This window comes from Cetorhinus maximus, chromosome 13 (assembly GCF_964194155.1).
Source record: "Cetorhinus maximus chromosome 13, sCetMax3.hap1.1, whole genome shotgun sequence".
Classification (NCBI taxonomy): Eukaryota; Metazoa; Chordata; class Chondrichthyes; order Lamniformes; family Cetorhinidae; genus Cetorhinus; species Cetorhinus maximus.
In genome coordinates, this window is record NC_135891.1 from 4,035,261 (window position 1) to 4,052,532 (window position 17,272).

At 48.8% G+C, this 17,272-nt stretch overlaps 1 protein-coding gene across 1 annotated transcript in view; it reads left to right on the top strand.

Moving 5' to 3' along the window:
- The first annotated feature begins 8,946 nt into the window (after window positions 1-8,946).
- The window catches only part of col9a3 (collagen, type IX, alpha 3), a 149,684-nt gene continuing 141,358 nt past the window's right edge, over window positions 8,947-17,272 (top strand). Inside the window, exons 1-2 of the mRNA XM_078554812.1 lie at window positions 8,947-9,110; window positions 11,625-11,702. Coding sequence (XP_078410938.1) covers window positions 9,045-9,110; window positions 11,625-11,702 — 144 coding nt within the window. The 5' untranslated portion in view covers window positions 8,947-9,044. The remainder of the gene's footprint in view (window positions 9,111-11,624; window positions 11,703-17,272) is intronic.

Here is a 17,272-nt window from a genome sequence, read left to right on the forward strand (position 1 = left end):
CCTGCTGCCAGGGTTTACAGGCAGTGATGCAGCCACCTCAATATGTCTAAGGTGCAATGCTGAAGGAGGCTCCACCTTACCAGGGAGAAAGTGACCTCCATTTGTCATATGATTAGGCCTGAAATCTCCAACTGAATGGGTGGACACCCCATTCCAGTGGCTCTGAAGGTCACAGTGGCCCTCAACCTCTAAGCCTCTAGCTCTTTCCAATGGTCAGTGAGGGACCTTTGTGGAGTCTTCCAATCAGCTGTCCATGGTTGCATCAAGCTGGTGACAGAAGCTCTGTTCAGGCGGGTAATGATATTTATTCATTTCTGTATGGACGAGGCCAGCCAGGCTGAGTGAGCCCGAGGGTTTTCAGCATTTGCTGGGTTCCCTCGCATCCAGGGTGCAATCGACTGCACACATGTGGCCATGAAGGCACTAGCGGGTCAGCCGGGTGCCTTTGTCAACAGGAAGGGCTTCTACTCGATAAAAGTCCAGATAGTGTGTGACCACAGGATGCAGATTCTACAAGTCTGTGCAAGGTACCCAGGCAGCTCCCATGACGCTTACATCTTCAGACACTCCCAGGTGTCAAGACTCTTCAGTGCTTCAGCCTGACTGGATGGATGGCTGCTGGGTGACAAGGGCTATCTGTTGAAAAGATGGCTTATGACACCTCGCCACCATCCAAGAACAGAGGCAGAGCAGCGTTACAATAGGAGTCATGCCTCCACAAAGGGAGGTGATAGAAAGGACCACAGGTCTTCTGAATATGCACTTCCAATGCGTGGACCATTGGACCCGGTGCCCGATAGGCCCCCACCCCCGCCCGGCCCTTCCTGACCATTCGGGAGATGCATTTCGCACTGGGCGGGCCTTAATTGGCCAGTCAGCCTGAAATCACGGTCTGGGGCCTGCTTCCCGACTGCTCCCAGGCCCATCGATCAAGTGCACCCAACGGGGAAAAATTCAGGCCTACATATACCAGTTTCCCCTTATCTACCCTACCAGTTACATCCTCACAAAATTCTAATAAATTTGTAGAACACGACTTCCCTGTTGTAAAACCATGTTGACTTTGTCTGATCACACTGTGGTTTTCTAATTGCATTGTTAAGATTTATTTAATAATAGTTTGCTGAAAAGAGACATGTTATTGAAGCTTTTCATCTTGCACTCATCAGGACAAATGGAAGAATGCCAAATTTAAAGGGAACAATAATTATCCTGCATGAAGAAAGGGTGTCGATTGGTTGTCAAGTCAACCCTGGTTGAGATATTTCCATGGAGAATGTATCAGGGAGCTATTGTCCACCATCCTTTTGTTTAATTCAAAAAGGGGCAAAACCTGGACACATTCCTTTTACTTACAGAGGATGGCTTTCTGTGTATGAACATATGTAGCTTCTAGCAAACGTAAGTGAGCGATGTTGCGAGCCCAACTGATAATCTTAAATTGGCTGTGAGTGTAATTCTTAGCACATTCAGGATTGTTCAGCAAGTGCTGTCCAATCGCAGAATCACATCTAACATTAAAGATTATGTTCTGAATTTTGCCAGCACAGACTGGGTTGAGTACATTAGTACTCTGCCTATTGCTAATAGCCAAAGGGATGTGCTGTTTGATACGATCTGTCAGTTGTTGGGACGTAGGGCCCACATAACTGGCATTGCACCACTACTAAATTGATTTACCACATTACTCTTTTGCGTGGTAGTCAGAATGTCATTTTGGTTTGACGGCAGTATCCTGTTTATAGAAAATACCACTCGTGGCGCTATCCTGTGGGATAATGGCTCCCCCAATAAGATCATTGCTTGCTGTGCATCGCGCATTCTCATGAATCAGCCAAAGGCTGCCACTTTCGGACCTGAAAAGCGCTGAGTCAAATTACCACGGACGTGTAAGGCATCTCAAAACATTGAGCAACAGGTGAAGCTAGCCAGTTCGCACTGCTACTATGGCTTGGCAATACGAGTGATATTTTCTACTAACATGATTCTGCCATCAAGCCAAAAAGGTGTTCTGCCTACCACACAAATGAGTAATGTGCTACATGAATTTCAGTGCCGGTGTGATGACAGGTACATAGGCCTTACATCCCAACAATTGGTGGATCATGTCATTCAGATTCAGCAAACATTCTGAAAGAAAGGTCTAAATCCTTAGCTAACAATAAGCTCCGAACTGGACCAGAATACCTCAGGATAACAGTCTTTCTAGGTTCTTTCTTGGACAAGAATGGAGTGACTTCCCCTTCAAATATAAACCTATTATTATCCTTGGCAACCCTAAGGAAAAAGCATATAACCGTGCAAAGATGAGTGGCAGGCCAGATGATTAGTCAGAATATAAAAAGCAGCAGAGAACGACTCAAAGGTTAATCAGGAGAAAGAAATTAGAATATGAAAGCTAGAAATGTAAAAACGAATAGCAAGAGTTTCTACAGCTATTTAAAAAGGAGAAGAGTGAGTACAGTGAGTCCTCTAGAGACTGACAGTGGGGGGTTAATAATAGATGATAAGGAAATGGCGAATGAAATGAACAACTATTTTGCTTCTGTCTTCACGACAGAGGATACAAAAAAATTCCAGTAATAGCTGTAAATCAGGAGGTGGAAGGGAGAGAAGAACTTGGTGAAATTACAACCACTAGGGGAGCGGTACTGAGCAAACTGCTGGTGCTGTGGGTTGACAAGTCTCCGGGTGCTGATGGACTTCATCCTAGGGTCTTAAAAGAGGTGGCTAATGAGGTGGTAGATGCATTGGTGTTAATTTTCCAAAATTCACTAGATTTTGGAAAGGTTCCATCAGACTGGAAAGTAGCAAATGTAACCCCTCTATTCAAGAAGGCAGAAAACAGGAAACTATCGGCCAGTTAGCTTGATGTCTGTCATGGGGAAAGTGTTAGAATCAATCATTAAAGAGGTTATAGCTGGGTACTTAGAGAAACACAAGGTAATTGGGAAAAGTCAGCATGGTTTTGTGAAAGGGAAATCATGTTTAACCAATTTGTTGGAATTCTTTGGAGGAGTAACATGTGCTGTGGATAAAGGGGAGACTGTAGACATATTGCACTTGGATTTCCAGAAGGCATTTGATAAGGTGCCACATCAAAGGTTATTACGGAAAATAAAAGCTCATGGTGTAGGGAGTAACATATTAGCATGGATAGAAGATTGGCTGGCTGGCATAAAACAGAGAGTATGCATAAATGGGTCTTTGTCTGATTGGCAGGATGTGATGAGTGGAGTCCACAGGGGTCTGTGCTGGGGCCTCAACTTTTTACTGTTTACATCAATGACTTAGATGAAGGGAGTGAAGACATGGTAGCCAAATTGGCAGATGACACAAAGATAGATAGGAAAGTATGTTGTGAAGAAGACATAAGGAGTTTTCAAACAGATATAGAGGGTTGTGCAACTTTGGAACTCTGCCTCAGAAGGCGGTGAGGCGGGGCCATTGGATACTTTTAAGGCAGAGATAGATAAATTCTTGTTAGTCAAGGGAATCAAAGGTTATTGGATCAGCCATGATCTTATTAAATGGTGGAGCAGACTCGAGGGGCAAAATGGCCCACTTCTGCTCCTAGTTTGCATGTTCATATGTTCTTATATACCTATTCCCAAGGTAAACACATTAGTTGCAATGGGTTTCTCGCAATCTTCACTTTCTGGTGCAGCTTTTTCCATGGAAATTCCTGTCACTTGCACCTGTGTCACTGATTTAACACCCATTTAAATGAAGACTCCTTAAGCATCTCTATTACTGCTACCAGTTTACCAATATGCTTCCAGTAATTTTCTTTTATATGCCCTAAATAAAATAAAATAAAAGGCAATAAAAGCATACTGATTTCTGTACATTACTTTTATCCTCTATAGTATTATTTTCATTAACTGGAACAATTTCTGCCATCTCCATAAAGCCAGACTCTTTCCCATTCCTGCAGTTTCCTTGTGGGTTTGTAAAAGGAGATCTACTGTCCCCTAGCTGCCGATGTAAAATATCATACCCATATGTCAGAACTGCCACTTCCCTTAGAAACCTTGCGGTCTTCCAGGGATGCAACTTAAAAATTCTTCCATTATCATTAGTTCTCTCATATTCTCAAAATTCTGTTCAAAGTTTCAGTGCTCGAAACCACAACATTTCTTTCCACATAGCAACTTCATTTGGCCTTTTCTTTAAAAGTCTGAAATTTCAGCCGCGATGCTTTGGGGACAAGCTCATAAACATTAAGCTTTAATGGTCTCATAATCTGAGAATTGTTCTGTCAGAAGGCTAGAATATACATCCATAGCTTTCCTGACAGAAACACTCAGAACATTGAGAGTCAGGTCTCATTTGGCCACACTAGCTTTATAGCCACCTTTGTAAACAAGATAATATATCTCTCAACTCTGATTCTTAGTGAAGGTAGACACTAGACGAAGATTCTTCATTATATCAGAGCTCGGAGCGGTACTCAACTCATTATCTGAACTACTAGACCCTCTTTCACCCTGTAACCTAAGACTTCCCTCTAGCCAGTTCATGTTGTCTGATTTCTCCTCTCTGAAATGCTCTTTCCTTCTCTCTTTTTTCCCTTGCTAACTTCTCTCTAGAGTTCAAATTTAAGCCTTCGCATTTCTCTCTCATTCTCTTTTTCCAAGTTCAACATTTTTCATTTCTTTCTCTGCCTCAAGCTGTTTCGCCTGCAATTGAATACTAGCCAACTCAACTGAATTGCTATCTGGATTAACTTTTCCTTCTAATTTCAAATGCTATGTTGTTACCTCAACTATATCTGCTTTCTTCGTCCCTGCTTTTAACTCTAACTTTAACTTTTTTGCTAATATGTTTAACCTAACCTTGGATAATTGTTGCAAATCACTCAGGGATAAATATTCCCTTTCCAAAAAAGTCTCAGCAACTGACAAAGCCCTTCTTCTTTTTAATAAGTATAGCAAAATTCACCATGAAAATCTTATCAGCCTTAATCTCAGCAAATCCCAGCAGCTATACTTGTCTGTGCATTTGAAATCCCAGACGAGCACCCAGTTTACGTTATGATCTGGTTAGGGATTAGTAACCTTTAGTTTAAAGTAGACAAAGTTTGAAATCCCAGTGACCTACTAGGAGAATAAAGCCACAAGATTCCATGATTTTAAACAAACAAAATAAACTTTACAAGGTCAGGAAAGTAAAACAATTTACAATATCTATCTTATACTCTAACATTCAGAACTAACATGATGTCAATATCAATTAACAGGCAAACTGTGGTCGAACATAGCACACTACACCTTAAATGGCAGATGCGACCAAGGCAGATCCCATGGATTTCTCAGCAATCCACCCAGATGTTAGTGACCACTGTGAGTCACAAAATCTTGTTAAAACTCTGTCTCCCTCACGAGGGATTTCAACTTTCCATTTTCAAAGATCTAGCCTCTGAATTCCCTCAAAAGCTGCTCTGACACGGGCTGCCTCAATGTCTGCTCACCTCCCAGTAGTTTGATCTCTTCTCCTGAGGCTGTATTCCACAGGATTCACAAAGCTACACTTCTGCCTCTAATTATCAACACAATTCCAACTCTTTTGCAAACCATTACTACATTATCACTAAGCAGGCACTGTCTTGGGTTTCTCCTACCTCCAGTCTTCCAGTTGTACCAAGCTTTAAATGATTCCCAGGGCTTGTTCTGAGCCATAACTTCACCAAGCAGCTCCCACAGCTTCTTTGTGAGCTGCAAACCACACAAGTTCCAAACTGCAACTAAATCCCTCTCCCAGCAAACACAGGTGAATTGAAACCAGAGAACCTTCTTAAGCTCCACCCATTTCCATGACAATGTAGCCTTTCAGGATTCACTGAATGTTTTCAAACTAATTTAGCTCTAACCCCCAAAACAAAACATCTCCTTGGACTGCACTGGGCAAATTGGATCCAAAATTGGCTTAGTAGCAGGAGGCAGAGGGTGATGGTCGAAGGTTCTTTTTGTGATTTGAAGTCTGTGATGAGTGGTGTACCGCAGGGATCGGCACTGGGACCCTTGCTGTTTGTAGTGTATGTTAATGATTTAGACGTGAATATAGGAGGTATAATCAGTAAGTTCGCAGATGACACAAAAATTGGTGGTGTCATAAATAGTGAGGAGGAAAGCCTTAGATTACCGGATGATATAGATGGGCTGGTAAGATGGGCAGAGCAGTGGCAAATGGAATTTAATCCTTAGAAGTCTGAGGAGATGCATTTTGGGAGGACTAACACAGCAAAGGAATACATAATGAATGTAGGATCCTAGGAAGTACAACGGATCAGAGGAACCTTATGTACATGTCCATAGATCCCTGAAGGCAGGAGCACAGATAGATAAGATAGTTAAGAAGGCATATGGGATACTTGCCTTTATTAGCCGAGGCATAGAATGTAAGAGCAGGGAGGTTATGTTGGAGCTGTAAACAATGCTAGTTAGGCCACAGCTAGAGTATTGTGTCCATTCTGGCCTCCACCATATAGGAAGGATATGATTGGAATGGAGAGGGTGCAGAGGAGATTCACCAGGATATTGCCTGGGCTGGAGCATTTCAGCTATGAAGAGAGTCTGGATAGGCTAGGGTTGTTTTCCTTAGAGGAGAGAAGGCTGAAGGGGGACCTGATAGAGGTATACAAAATTGTGAGGGGCATAGACAGGGAGGATAGGAAGAAACTTTTCCCCTTAGCAGAGTTATCAATAACCAGGGGGGCATAGATTTAAGGTAAGGGCCAGAAGGTTTAGAGGGGCTTTGAGGAAAATCTTTTTCACCCAGAGGGGGGTTGGACTCTGGGCACACTGCCTGAGGGGGTGGTGGAGGCAGGAATCCTCACAACATTTAAGAAGTATTTGAATGAGCACTTGAAATGCCATAGCAAACAGGGCTATGGGCTGAGTGCTGGAAAATGGGGTTTGAATAGATAGGTGCTTGTTAGCCGGCATGGAAATGATGGGCCGAAGGGTCTGTTTCTGTTCTGTATAATTCTATGACTCTATGACTTCTTTGAAAGCAGTGTAGACATCATGTCTCCGGCTAAATAAGCCCACCTGCTGTCTTTTGGCTCTTAACTTTCTAGCTGTTAACCCCTTAAGTCAACATGGCCCCAACCTTTTAAGTGTAATAGACTCCAAGCTGCTTTAAGTGTGTTTATCCTATTTTCTACAGTTAAACTTTAATCTTCTCAGAACTAGAAATTACCTCTAAAATATGAACATGAATCATGAACTAGACATTCAATGAGATCACAGCTGATCTGTGACCTAACTCCATATACCCATCTTTGTCCCAACTCCATATACCCACCTTGTCCCCATATCCCTCAACGTTTTTTCATCTATCAACTTCCAGATTTCTACTAATTTCAACCCTGAAAGATCTGGCTCTCATTTTCTGTCCCTTGAATATCATGAAAACTATGATCAAAACACCCCTTAACATTCTAAATGCTCAGTTTACTGTGGACAGTCTCTTGTCTCATCCCATGGAACTCAGCCTCGCATGAATCTAGAATCTTAGTTTAGGTTTCTCCCTTTCAAGCAATGCACTGAACTCGATCGCGTTATGATCATTATTACATAATGTTCACACACCATTAGGCTGCTAACTAAACCTGACTCGTTACTTATTGCTAAATCTAACATGACATACCCCCTTATTGTTCCTAGGATGTACAGTTGCAGAAAACTATTCCTGATGCATTGAAGAAATTCACTACCTTGCCGGCATATTGCTAGTCTGCTTGTTCCAATCTGCGTGAAAGTTAAAATCGACCAATCCCCTGTTAATACCATCCTGCCTGTCTAATCTTTGCATTTATACACTCTACAGCTGCTTCCAGGAGGCTTGTACACAACTCCCACTGCCCCGATATTTCTTATAACCTGCTGTGTTTAGTCCCCAGTCCTGATGGTCTCAGTAATGGCTGTCATGTCATTCCCTCCAAGGTGAATTTACACCAGCAATTCGTTCAGTTTGTTCCTTATACTCTGTTTTTTTTATATAAAGAATGCTTCTTTATGCCACACACCCTAACCTGCCCTTTTCCTTATTTCTTTCTCCGGTTTTAATAACTTCACATTTTTTAAAAAGTTTTTTCTTTACCAGTGGTGCCTAAAGCACAATTTCTGCCTGTTACTCTACCCTCTTCCCTTTCGTTTTGTTTGCGAATTATTATCTGGACTGTCTTTTCCCCTTGAGCCCTCCTCCCCATTTACGAGTTGAGAGTTCTGGGGACCTCTCTATCTTTTCTGGTAGGATCCTGGTCTCAGCCCAGGTTCAGGTGAAACCCCGCCCAGCAGTACAGTTCTCTCCCATCCTGATGCTGGTGCACCACTCAGTAAAATAATGGCTGATCTTTTACCCTAGTTCCACTCACTATTCTCCCATATCTTGATTCCCCTAGTGTCCTTTTGAGCATTCTGGCCACCCCTCCATCAGTAACCCTGCCTTCAGTCACCTGTGCTCTGGAATGCTCTCACTTTCCTGGGTCAAAAATCCTGGAACTCCCTCCCTTATCAGCACTGTGGGTGTACACCTACACCACCAGGGACTGCAGCCGTTCAAGAAGGCAGCTCACCACCACCTTCTCAAGGGGCAACTAGGGATGGGCAATAAATGCTGGTCTAGCCAGCGATACCCACAGTCCGTGAAAGAATAAAAAAAACTCTCCACCTCCCTCTCCCCCCATCATCCCTCCTTTAAAAGCACCTTTCTCCTCTTCACAGCTCCTGCCTAGTTGTCTGGGTTTTGACTGTTCCTCCTCTCTGTGCTGTAAGATTCGCTGATTCTGTCAAGCAGCCGCGATTGGACTTGTCCCCAAGCAGGGAAACCGCCTCCCCTCGCCTCTGCCCCCAGCCTCTTCCTTCAGGGGCTGTCAATCAGGAGGTGGGTGGGGTGGGGAGGGGAGGTGAGGTGGTTGTGGGGAGGGGGGGGGGTGGGGGGAGAGACAGGCTGCTGGCTGCTTCAGGAGCCTCTGGTTTAGGTGGATCCAGACTGCAACTCATTAACCAGGAGCTGAGAGAAAGGGCGAGAAGGGGACCATGGCCGCGATCTCGGCACTGGGGCTGCTCACACTGTTCCACCTCCTGTCAAACTCTGAGGCCCAGGTAAGAGGGAGCCCGCCCCGGTGTGGGGTGTGTGGGTGGGGGGTGCAGTTTAATCTAATTCATCTGCATTTAGGGAGCAAACCCTCGCCAACCACCTGCTGGAAAGGGGCAACTGGGGCACATCGGAGCAGCCAATAATCGTGGATAGGGACAGTCTCCTGGCCGATGCAGTGACTGTGTCCAGCCGGGAGAAGAAGTCTCCATCGGTCAGGAGCCGGTACTTGGTCCGTCTGTGTCTGTGTCTGTGTGAAAGAGTCGAGTTCCTTTTTGGGTTGAGGGGAACGGGTTGATTTATCAGTGCGGGGAAGGAGAGGGACGGGGGCAGAGAGTTGGGTTGGGTGTGGGTTGGGGTGGGGTGGGTTTCTGATGGTTTTGAAGGTTAATCCTGGATGTGCAGGTTGTCAGTGACCTGGGGAGGCTCAGAGCTCCAGTTCCAGCCCCCTCCTCCTCACCCAGCCACCTCCAGGCTGCCTTGGGAGGTCTGAGCTGAGCTGGGATTATTTCTGAAAGAGTTTCTCACTCATTCGGTTCCTGCCGGGGGATTTTTTTAAATTTAAAAACCAGTTGGATTTAGAGGAGAGGTGATGATGTCTCTTTTAGCCTCGGGTTCCCCCTGCTCTCCAGTTTCTCCTCAACTTTCGGGATGTTGTCAGTCTCGCTTCGCTCCCCCACCACCCCCGACAATGAAAGCTTTGTTCCCGGGGTCTCGGCCCGTTCTCTCTCTCTCTGACTGTCGGAATGTGGATGTTTCAGTCTCACCGCAAAGTCAAAAAAAAATAGCCCAGGCTGAGGTTGGAGGGACTCCGCAGCCCCGAGACCAGGTCATTCCATAGGGGGAAATCTCAAGGCCGAGTGGACTTACCCATGGACCAGGACCTCCTTAACATCAGGGGGAGGGGGTAGAATCGTAACGGCGCAGGAGGCCATTCGGCCCATCGTGCCCGTGCTGGCCCTTTCCATTAGTCCCACACGCCCCCCACCCCCCTGCTCTTTTCACACAGCCCTGCAAAACTTTCCCCATTCCCTTACTGACCCAGTTTCCTTTTGGAAGTTACTGTTGAATCTGCTCTTTGAAGCGCCTCAATGTTAAAAAAAAAAGCTACCCCACCTGGTGCCGATGCAGTTTAAAGGCTGCTGTACCCCTGGAATCCTGTCCTGGGGGGTAAAGCATGGTTCAGGCTGGGTGTCCGTGCAAAGCTCTTTGCTTCAAACTTCTCATCATTTACAAGGGAAATCTTGTGAGGGTTGGACAGGGATAATCTCAGTCTCCCCCCGGTTTGTCTGGGGGCAGTAATGCTCCAGTAAATACCCTGGCCGGGGGCTGGTTGGGTCGGGGGGTGGGGGGGGTGATTGCTGCTTCTTGTAGTTATTGTGTTCGGCGATAATTCGCTGTTTCTAAACTTCCAATAAAAACTGGAATCGTTTTTTAAAAAAAGAATTCCAGGAGTTTCTCCATTAATATTTAAACCTGGATCCCCACAAACCTCACCGTGTGAACCCAGCCAAGTCCCCCCTCCGCCCCGATACCAGACCAGCGAGTTACCGATACTGAGTCCGATACCCAGCCCGGGAACCCCGCGATACCCAATTCGATATCCCCCTGATACCCAGCTCGAGAGCCCCGCGATACCCAATTCGATATCCCCCCGATACCCAGCCCGGGAGCCCCGCGATACCCAATTCGATACATCCCCAATATCCAACCCGGGAGCCCCGCGATACCCAATTCGATACATCCCCGATACCCAGCCCGGGAGCCCCGCGATACCCAATTCGATACATCCCCAATATCCAACCCGGGAGCCCCGCGATACCCAATTCGATACATCCCCGATACCCAGCCCGGGAGCCCCGCGATACCCAATTCGATACATCCCCAATATCCAACCCGGGAGCCCCGCGATACCCAATTCGATACATCCCCGATACCCAGCCCGGGAGCCCCGCGATACCCAATTCGATACATCCCCAATATCCAACCCGGGAGCCCCGCGATACCCAATTCGATACATCCCCGATACCCAGCCCGGGAGCCCCGCGATACCCAATTCGATATCTCCCCGATACCCAGCCCGGAAGCCCCGCGATACCCAATTCGATACATCCTCGATACCCAGCCCGGGAGCCCCGCGATACCCAATTCGATACATCCCCGATACCCAACCCGGGAGCCCCGCGATACCCAATTCGATACCCCGCCTGAATCCCGATACCCACCCCCAGGAGTTTCCGATTCCCAGCCTGATACCCAGGTCCAGGAGCCTTCGATACCCGGCTCGGGAAACATCCGATACTCCTCTCCGGGCATCCCCGATACCCAGCCCGATTAGTGCCTGATTCCCATCGCCCAGAGCCCATACCCACCCCCCCCAGGAGCTGACTGACTGGTTCCCCCTGAGTCTGGGATCATTTGCCCCGTGTCCCGGGAGTGGGATCTCCTGTGTATTTGCTGAGAAGGTTGGCTTTAGACATGTATTGGCTCCTTTAGTTTCTTTCCCCTTCTCATCCTCCCAGGTGCCGATTACAGATGTGGCTTCAGAACCTCTCGGCCCAAATGGACCTGCGGGACCCCCGGGCAAGAACGGAATCGATGTGAGTAACTGAAATATGGAGAGAGAGAGAGAGAGAGAGACATGGATGGATGTTAACAACAAGGCACCCGAGGGACCCCAGTCTCACTTTATCAGCAATTAGTCTTAAATTAAATTTTTAAAAAACCAATTCAAATATAACAGACATGTGATAACCCCACCAGAGAGGGAAATTATTTAATTTCACACTCAATCCTCCGTTGCCCGGGTCAAGGTCAGTTAACCTGTCTGTTTTAGGATGTTGTAAAGTTTAGAGTTCAGTGTTAACTGAATGGATGTGGATGGGGGGGGAGGGGAGGATTGAGATGCTATTACAGTTGAGCACCTACAGGAGGCGCTGTTCGCCATGGCAAACCCCGCCCACAGACCCCCCCCCCCTCCCCTCCTGAGAGGGCAACTCAGGTTCACTCTAAATGTTGTCCCCAAAAGAAGAAACCAGTTATCCAGCAGCAGCTTGATCCCAGTCAGAGTGCATGATGACCTCAAGAACATAAGAAATAGGAGCTGGAGTTGGCAATATGGGCCCTCGATCCCTGGTTCGACACTCAACAAGGTCATGGCTGAAATTCTACCTCAGCTCCGCCTTCCTGCAATGCCTCCTTATCTCTTAATTCCTTTCACTACCCAAAGATCCAACCATCTCAGCCTTGTTTGTCCTGATCGATTGAGCGTCCATGGCTCACGGGGTGGAGAACTTCAAAGATTCAGAACCCCCCCGAATGAAAACATTTCTCCTCGTCTCAGATCAAAATGGGTGACCCCTTTTTCCCAGATTGTGACCCTGTGTTCCAGATTACCCAGCCAGGGGGAAACAACCTCTCAGCGTCTACCCTGTCAAACCCCTTCAGAATCTCAATGGAATTACCTCTCAGTCTTCAAAACTCTAGGGAATATAGGCCTGGACTATCCAATATTACAGCACAAATGTGCAATCTGTACCCTTGTTCTATTTTTAATGGAACTGATCATACAATGAATAGACATCAATGCTGAACTGATAGGCACACAAAACCTGGCTCTTCCTTTCCCAAAAATTATATTCATTCCAATGAAGTTTGGTGTCTTTCATATTTAAATGTCTTAATCCTAATTCAGAATCTTTAATCTGTTGATAGCCTATTCCCCAATATGAACGAGACAGAACATTTGCAGGGCCCCACAGTCAGAATCCCAATCATTCACTTCGGACCCTAGGAATTTTCCAATTCCAAGTTGGTCTTGTTTGTGTGTAAGCCAAAATAAATATCTAATTCCCTTCACAACTCAAAAGTACTGCTGCTAAGCCTGTCAGTTATAAAGAGATTCCTTTCATTAAGTAATAACTTGATCCCTTTAAAATGTACCCTTTATTTTATATTGCTTCCCCTTGCATTTCTATCGTGCTTAGCTAGTTGCTGGATAAACCTAGCAACTGCAGGACAATCTGTTTGGCCTCGGTGGTGGGAAAGCAATAGAAATGATAACCTAGGACAAAATTAACTGTCACTTGGACAAATGTGGATTAATTATAGAAAGCCAGCATGGGTATGTTTAAGACAAATTATGTTTCACTAACTTGATTGACTTTTTTGATGAGGTAAAGAGAGGGGTGATCAGGGTAATGTGATTAATGCGGTGTATATGGGTTTCCAAAAGATGTTTGACAAAGTGCCATATAACAGACACGCGAGCAAAATGAAACTGAACTGGACTGGCCATATAAATACTGTAGCTACAAGAGCAGGTCAGAGGCTAGGAATCCTGTGACGAGTAACTCACCTCCTGACTCCCCAAGGCCTTTCCACCTTCTACAAGGCACAAATCAGGAGTGTGATGGAACACTCCCCACTTGCCTGGATGAATGCAGCTCCCACAACACTGAAGAAGTTCGACACCGTCCAGGACAAAGCAGCCCACTTGATTGGCGCCACATCCACAAACATTCACTCCCTCCACCACCGACACACAGTAGCAGCAGTGTGAACCATCTACAAGATATACTGCAGGAATTCCCTAAGGCTCCTTCAACAGCACCTTCCAAACCCACGACCACTACCATCTAGAAGGACAAGGGCAGCAGATAGAGGGGAACACCACCACCTGGAAGTTCCCCTCCAAGTCACTCACCATCCTGACTTGAAAATATATCACCGTTCCTTCACTGTCGCTGAGTCAAAATCCTGGAACTCCCTCCCTAACAGCACTGTGGGTGTACCTACACCACATGGACTGCAGCGGTTCAAGAAGGCAGCTCACCACCACCTTCTCAAGGACAATTAGGGATGGGCAATAAATGCTGGCCCAGCCAGTGAAGCCCACATCCCTTGAATGAATGAAAGAAAAGCTGAAGCCCATGGAATAAAAGGGGCAGTGGCAGCATGGGTATGAAGTTGGCTGAGTGACAGGAAATGGGTGTTTTTCAGAATGAGGAAATGTATATAGTGGAGCTTCCCAGGGGTCAGTATTAGGACCACTAATTTCCTTGATCTACATTAATGACTTAGACTTGGGTGTGCAGGGTATAATTACAAAATTTGCAACAATTCTCGGAAATAGTGTGAACTGTGAAGGGGTTGGTGATAGATTGCAAGAGGACATAGGCAGGCTGGGGGAATGGAAAGACACGTGGCAGGTTACGTTTAATGCAGGGAAGTGTGAAGTGATATATTTTGGCAGGAGGAATGAGGAGAGACAATATGAAATAAAGGGCACAATTCTAAAGGGATCTGGTGAATATTTGCACAAATCATTGACATTGAGAAAGTGTTTAAAAAGGCATCTGGGATCCTGGGTTTTATAAATAGAGACATTGGGCAGAATTTAGCCCTTGTAGGGCGGGGGCTGGGCGGGGGCTGGGTGGGGGCTGGGCGGGGCTGGGCGGGGGCTGGGCGGGGGCTGGGCAGGGGCTGGGCGGGGGCTGGGCGGGGCTGGGTGGGGGCTGGGCGGGGCTGGGCGGGGCTGGGCAGGGGCTGGGTGGGGGCTGAGCAGGGGCTGGGCGAGGGCTGGGCGGGGGCTGGATTGGGGCTGGGCGAGGGCTGGGCGGGGGCTGGGCGGGGGCTGGGCAGGGTCTGGGCGGGGCTGGGCGGGGGCTGGGTGGGGGCTGGGCGGGGCTGTGCAGGGGCTGGGCAGGGGCTGGGCGGGGGCTGGATTGTGGCTGGGCGGGGGCTGGGTGGGGGCTGGGTGGGGGCTGGGTGGGGGCTGGGCAGGGGCTGGGCGAGGGCTGGGCAGGGGCTGGGTGGGGACTGGTGGGGGCTGGGTGGGGACTGGGTGGGGGCTGGTGGGGGCTGGGCAGGGGCTGGGCAGGGGCTGAATGGGGGCTGAGTGGGGGCTGGATGGGGGCTGGGTGGGGGCTGGGCGGGGGCTGAGCGGGGGCTGAATGGGGGCTGAATGGGGGCTGGGCGGGGGCTGGGCGGGGGCTGGATGGGGGCTGGGTGGGGGCTGGGCGGGGGCTGGGCGGGGACTGGGCAAGGGGTGGGTGGGGGCTGGGTAGGGGGCTGGGTGGGGGCTGGGTGGGGGCTAGATGGGGACTGTGTGGGGGCTGAGTGGGGGCTGGGTGGGGGTTGGGTGGGGACTGGGCAGGGGTGGTCGGGGACTGGGCGGGGGGTGGGTGGGGGCTGGGTAGGGGGCTGGTGGGGGCTGTGTGGGGGCTGTGTGGGGGCTGAGTGGGGACTGGGCGGGGGCTGGGCGGGGGCTGGGTGGTGGCTCGGTGGGGACTGGGTGGGGACTGGGTGGGGGCTGGTTGGGGGCTGGGCGGGGGCTGGGCGGGGCTGGGCGAGGACTGGGCGGGGGGGTGGGCGGGGGCTCGGTGGGGACTGGGTGGGGACTGGGCCGGGGCTGGGCGGGGACTGGTTGTGGGCTGGGCGGGGGCTGGGCGGGGGCTGGGCGGGGCTGGGCGAGGACTGGGCGGGGACTGGGCGGGGGCTGGGCGGGAGCTGGGCGGGGGCTGGGTGGGGCTGGGCGGGGGCTGGGCGGGTGTTGGGCGGGGGTTGGGCGGGGGCTGGGCGGGGGTTGGGCGGGGCTGGGCGAGGACTGGGCGAGGACTGGGCGGGGACTGGGCGGGGACGGGCGAGGACTGGGCGGGGACTGGGTGGGGGCTGGGCGGGGGTTGGGCGGGGACTGGGCGGGGACTGGGTGGGGACTGGGTGGGGGCTGGGCGGGGGCTGGGCGGGGGTTGGGCGGGGGCTGGGTGGGGGTTGGGCGGGGGCTGGGCTGGGGTTGGGCGGGGGCTGGGCGGGGGTTGGGCGGGGGCGGTCGGGAAGCTGCCCGCCATCGGGGCCGGACTGTGAGTTTAGGCTGTCGGGCCAATTCAGATCTGCCCAGTGTGAAACGTGAGTGGCAGCGATCAACACTCCCTGTGTTAGTGGGGGGGGCACGGAGGAGGAGGAGTGGGGAACATTGTCCATGTGCGTGAGTGCGGACTTGGCAATCTCCCTGAGGCACAAAGCCACCTTACAGAGTCAAACAGTTCTTCAAAAAAAAAACAAAGAGTTTTAAAATGTTATAAAACATGTGCCCTCATATCACATGAGCAGGGACATGTTATAAATGAAATCTGAAATGTTTTATTTTATTTTTATTTGCTGTTGCAAACCTCACCCCGCCCGTGGATGAGCTTTCCTGAAATGTGCAAAGGCCGCTTGACATTTTCGCCTGTCCGACAACCGTGAGGTTGGACGGGCAGCGAAAAATGTAAGTTAATTATCTTTTTAGTGGCCTTTTAATTGTCGGCGGGCGCGCTGCTGGTTCCTGTGCGCACCCGCCAACCAAAATATCGCGCGACCCTGCCTTGACATCAGGACACTTGCCCAATGTCAATGTACGTTATTTTATGCTCGAACAGGTCAGGCGCGTGCCCGCCCGCCAAGGTAAAAATACAAAAGCAAGGAAGTTATGGTGAACCTTTATAAAACTCCAGTTGGCCTGAACTGAAATTTTGTGTCTGATTCTGTGCATCGTACTTCAGGAAGAATAGCAAGGCTTTAGAGACGGTATGGAAAAGGTTTACGAGAATGATTCCAAGGATGAAGGATTTCAGTTATGCAGGTAGATTGGAGAAGCTGGGGTTTTTCTCTTTCGGGAAGGTTGAGAGGAGATTTGATTGAGGTGTTCAAAATCATGAGGCGTCTGGACAGAGCAGATCGGGGGAAACTGTTCCTGTTGGTGGAAGGATCGAGAACCCGAGGACACTGATTTAAGCTGATTGGCAAAAGTACCAACAGAGACATGAGAAAACCCTTTAACATAGTAGCGGTTAAGGTCTGAAATGCACTGCCTGAGGTTGGTGGCCGCAGATTCAAGCAAAGCTTTCAAAGAGAATTAGATAAGAACCTGAGAGAAAAATAATTTGCAGGGTTGGGGTAAAAGGTGGGGAGTGGGATTTGCAGATAGTTGGGATAGGCTGAGAGACCTTCTCCTGTGCTGTAACCATTTTATGATTCGATGATAACCAAGCAAGTACTTTTGAAATGTGGTCACTGTTATAATGTAGGAAATGTAGGATTCCCTAAAAATTAATGTGATAATGACCAGATGTTGGTTGAGGAATAAATATTGACCAGAACACAGGGAAAAACTCCTCTGCCCTCACTCAAA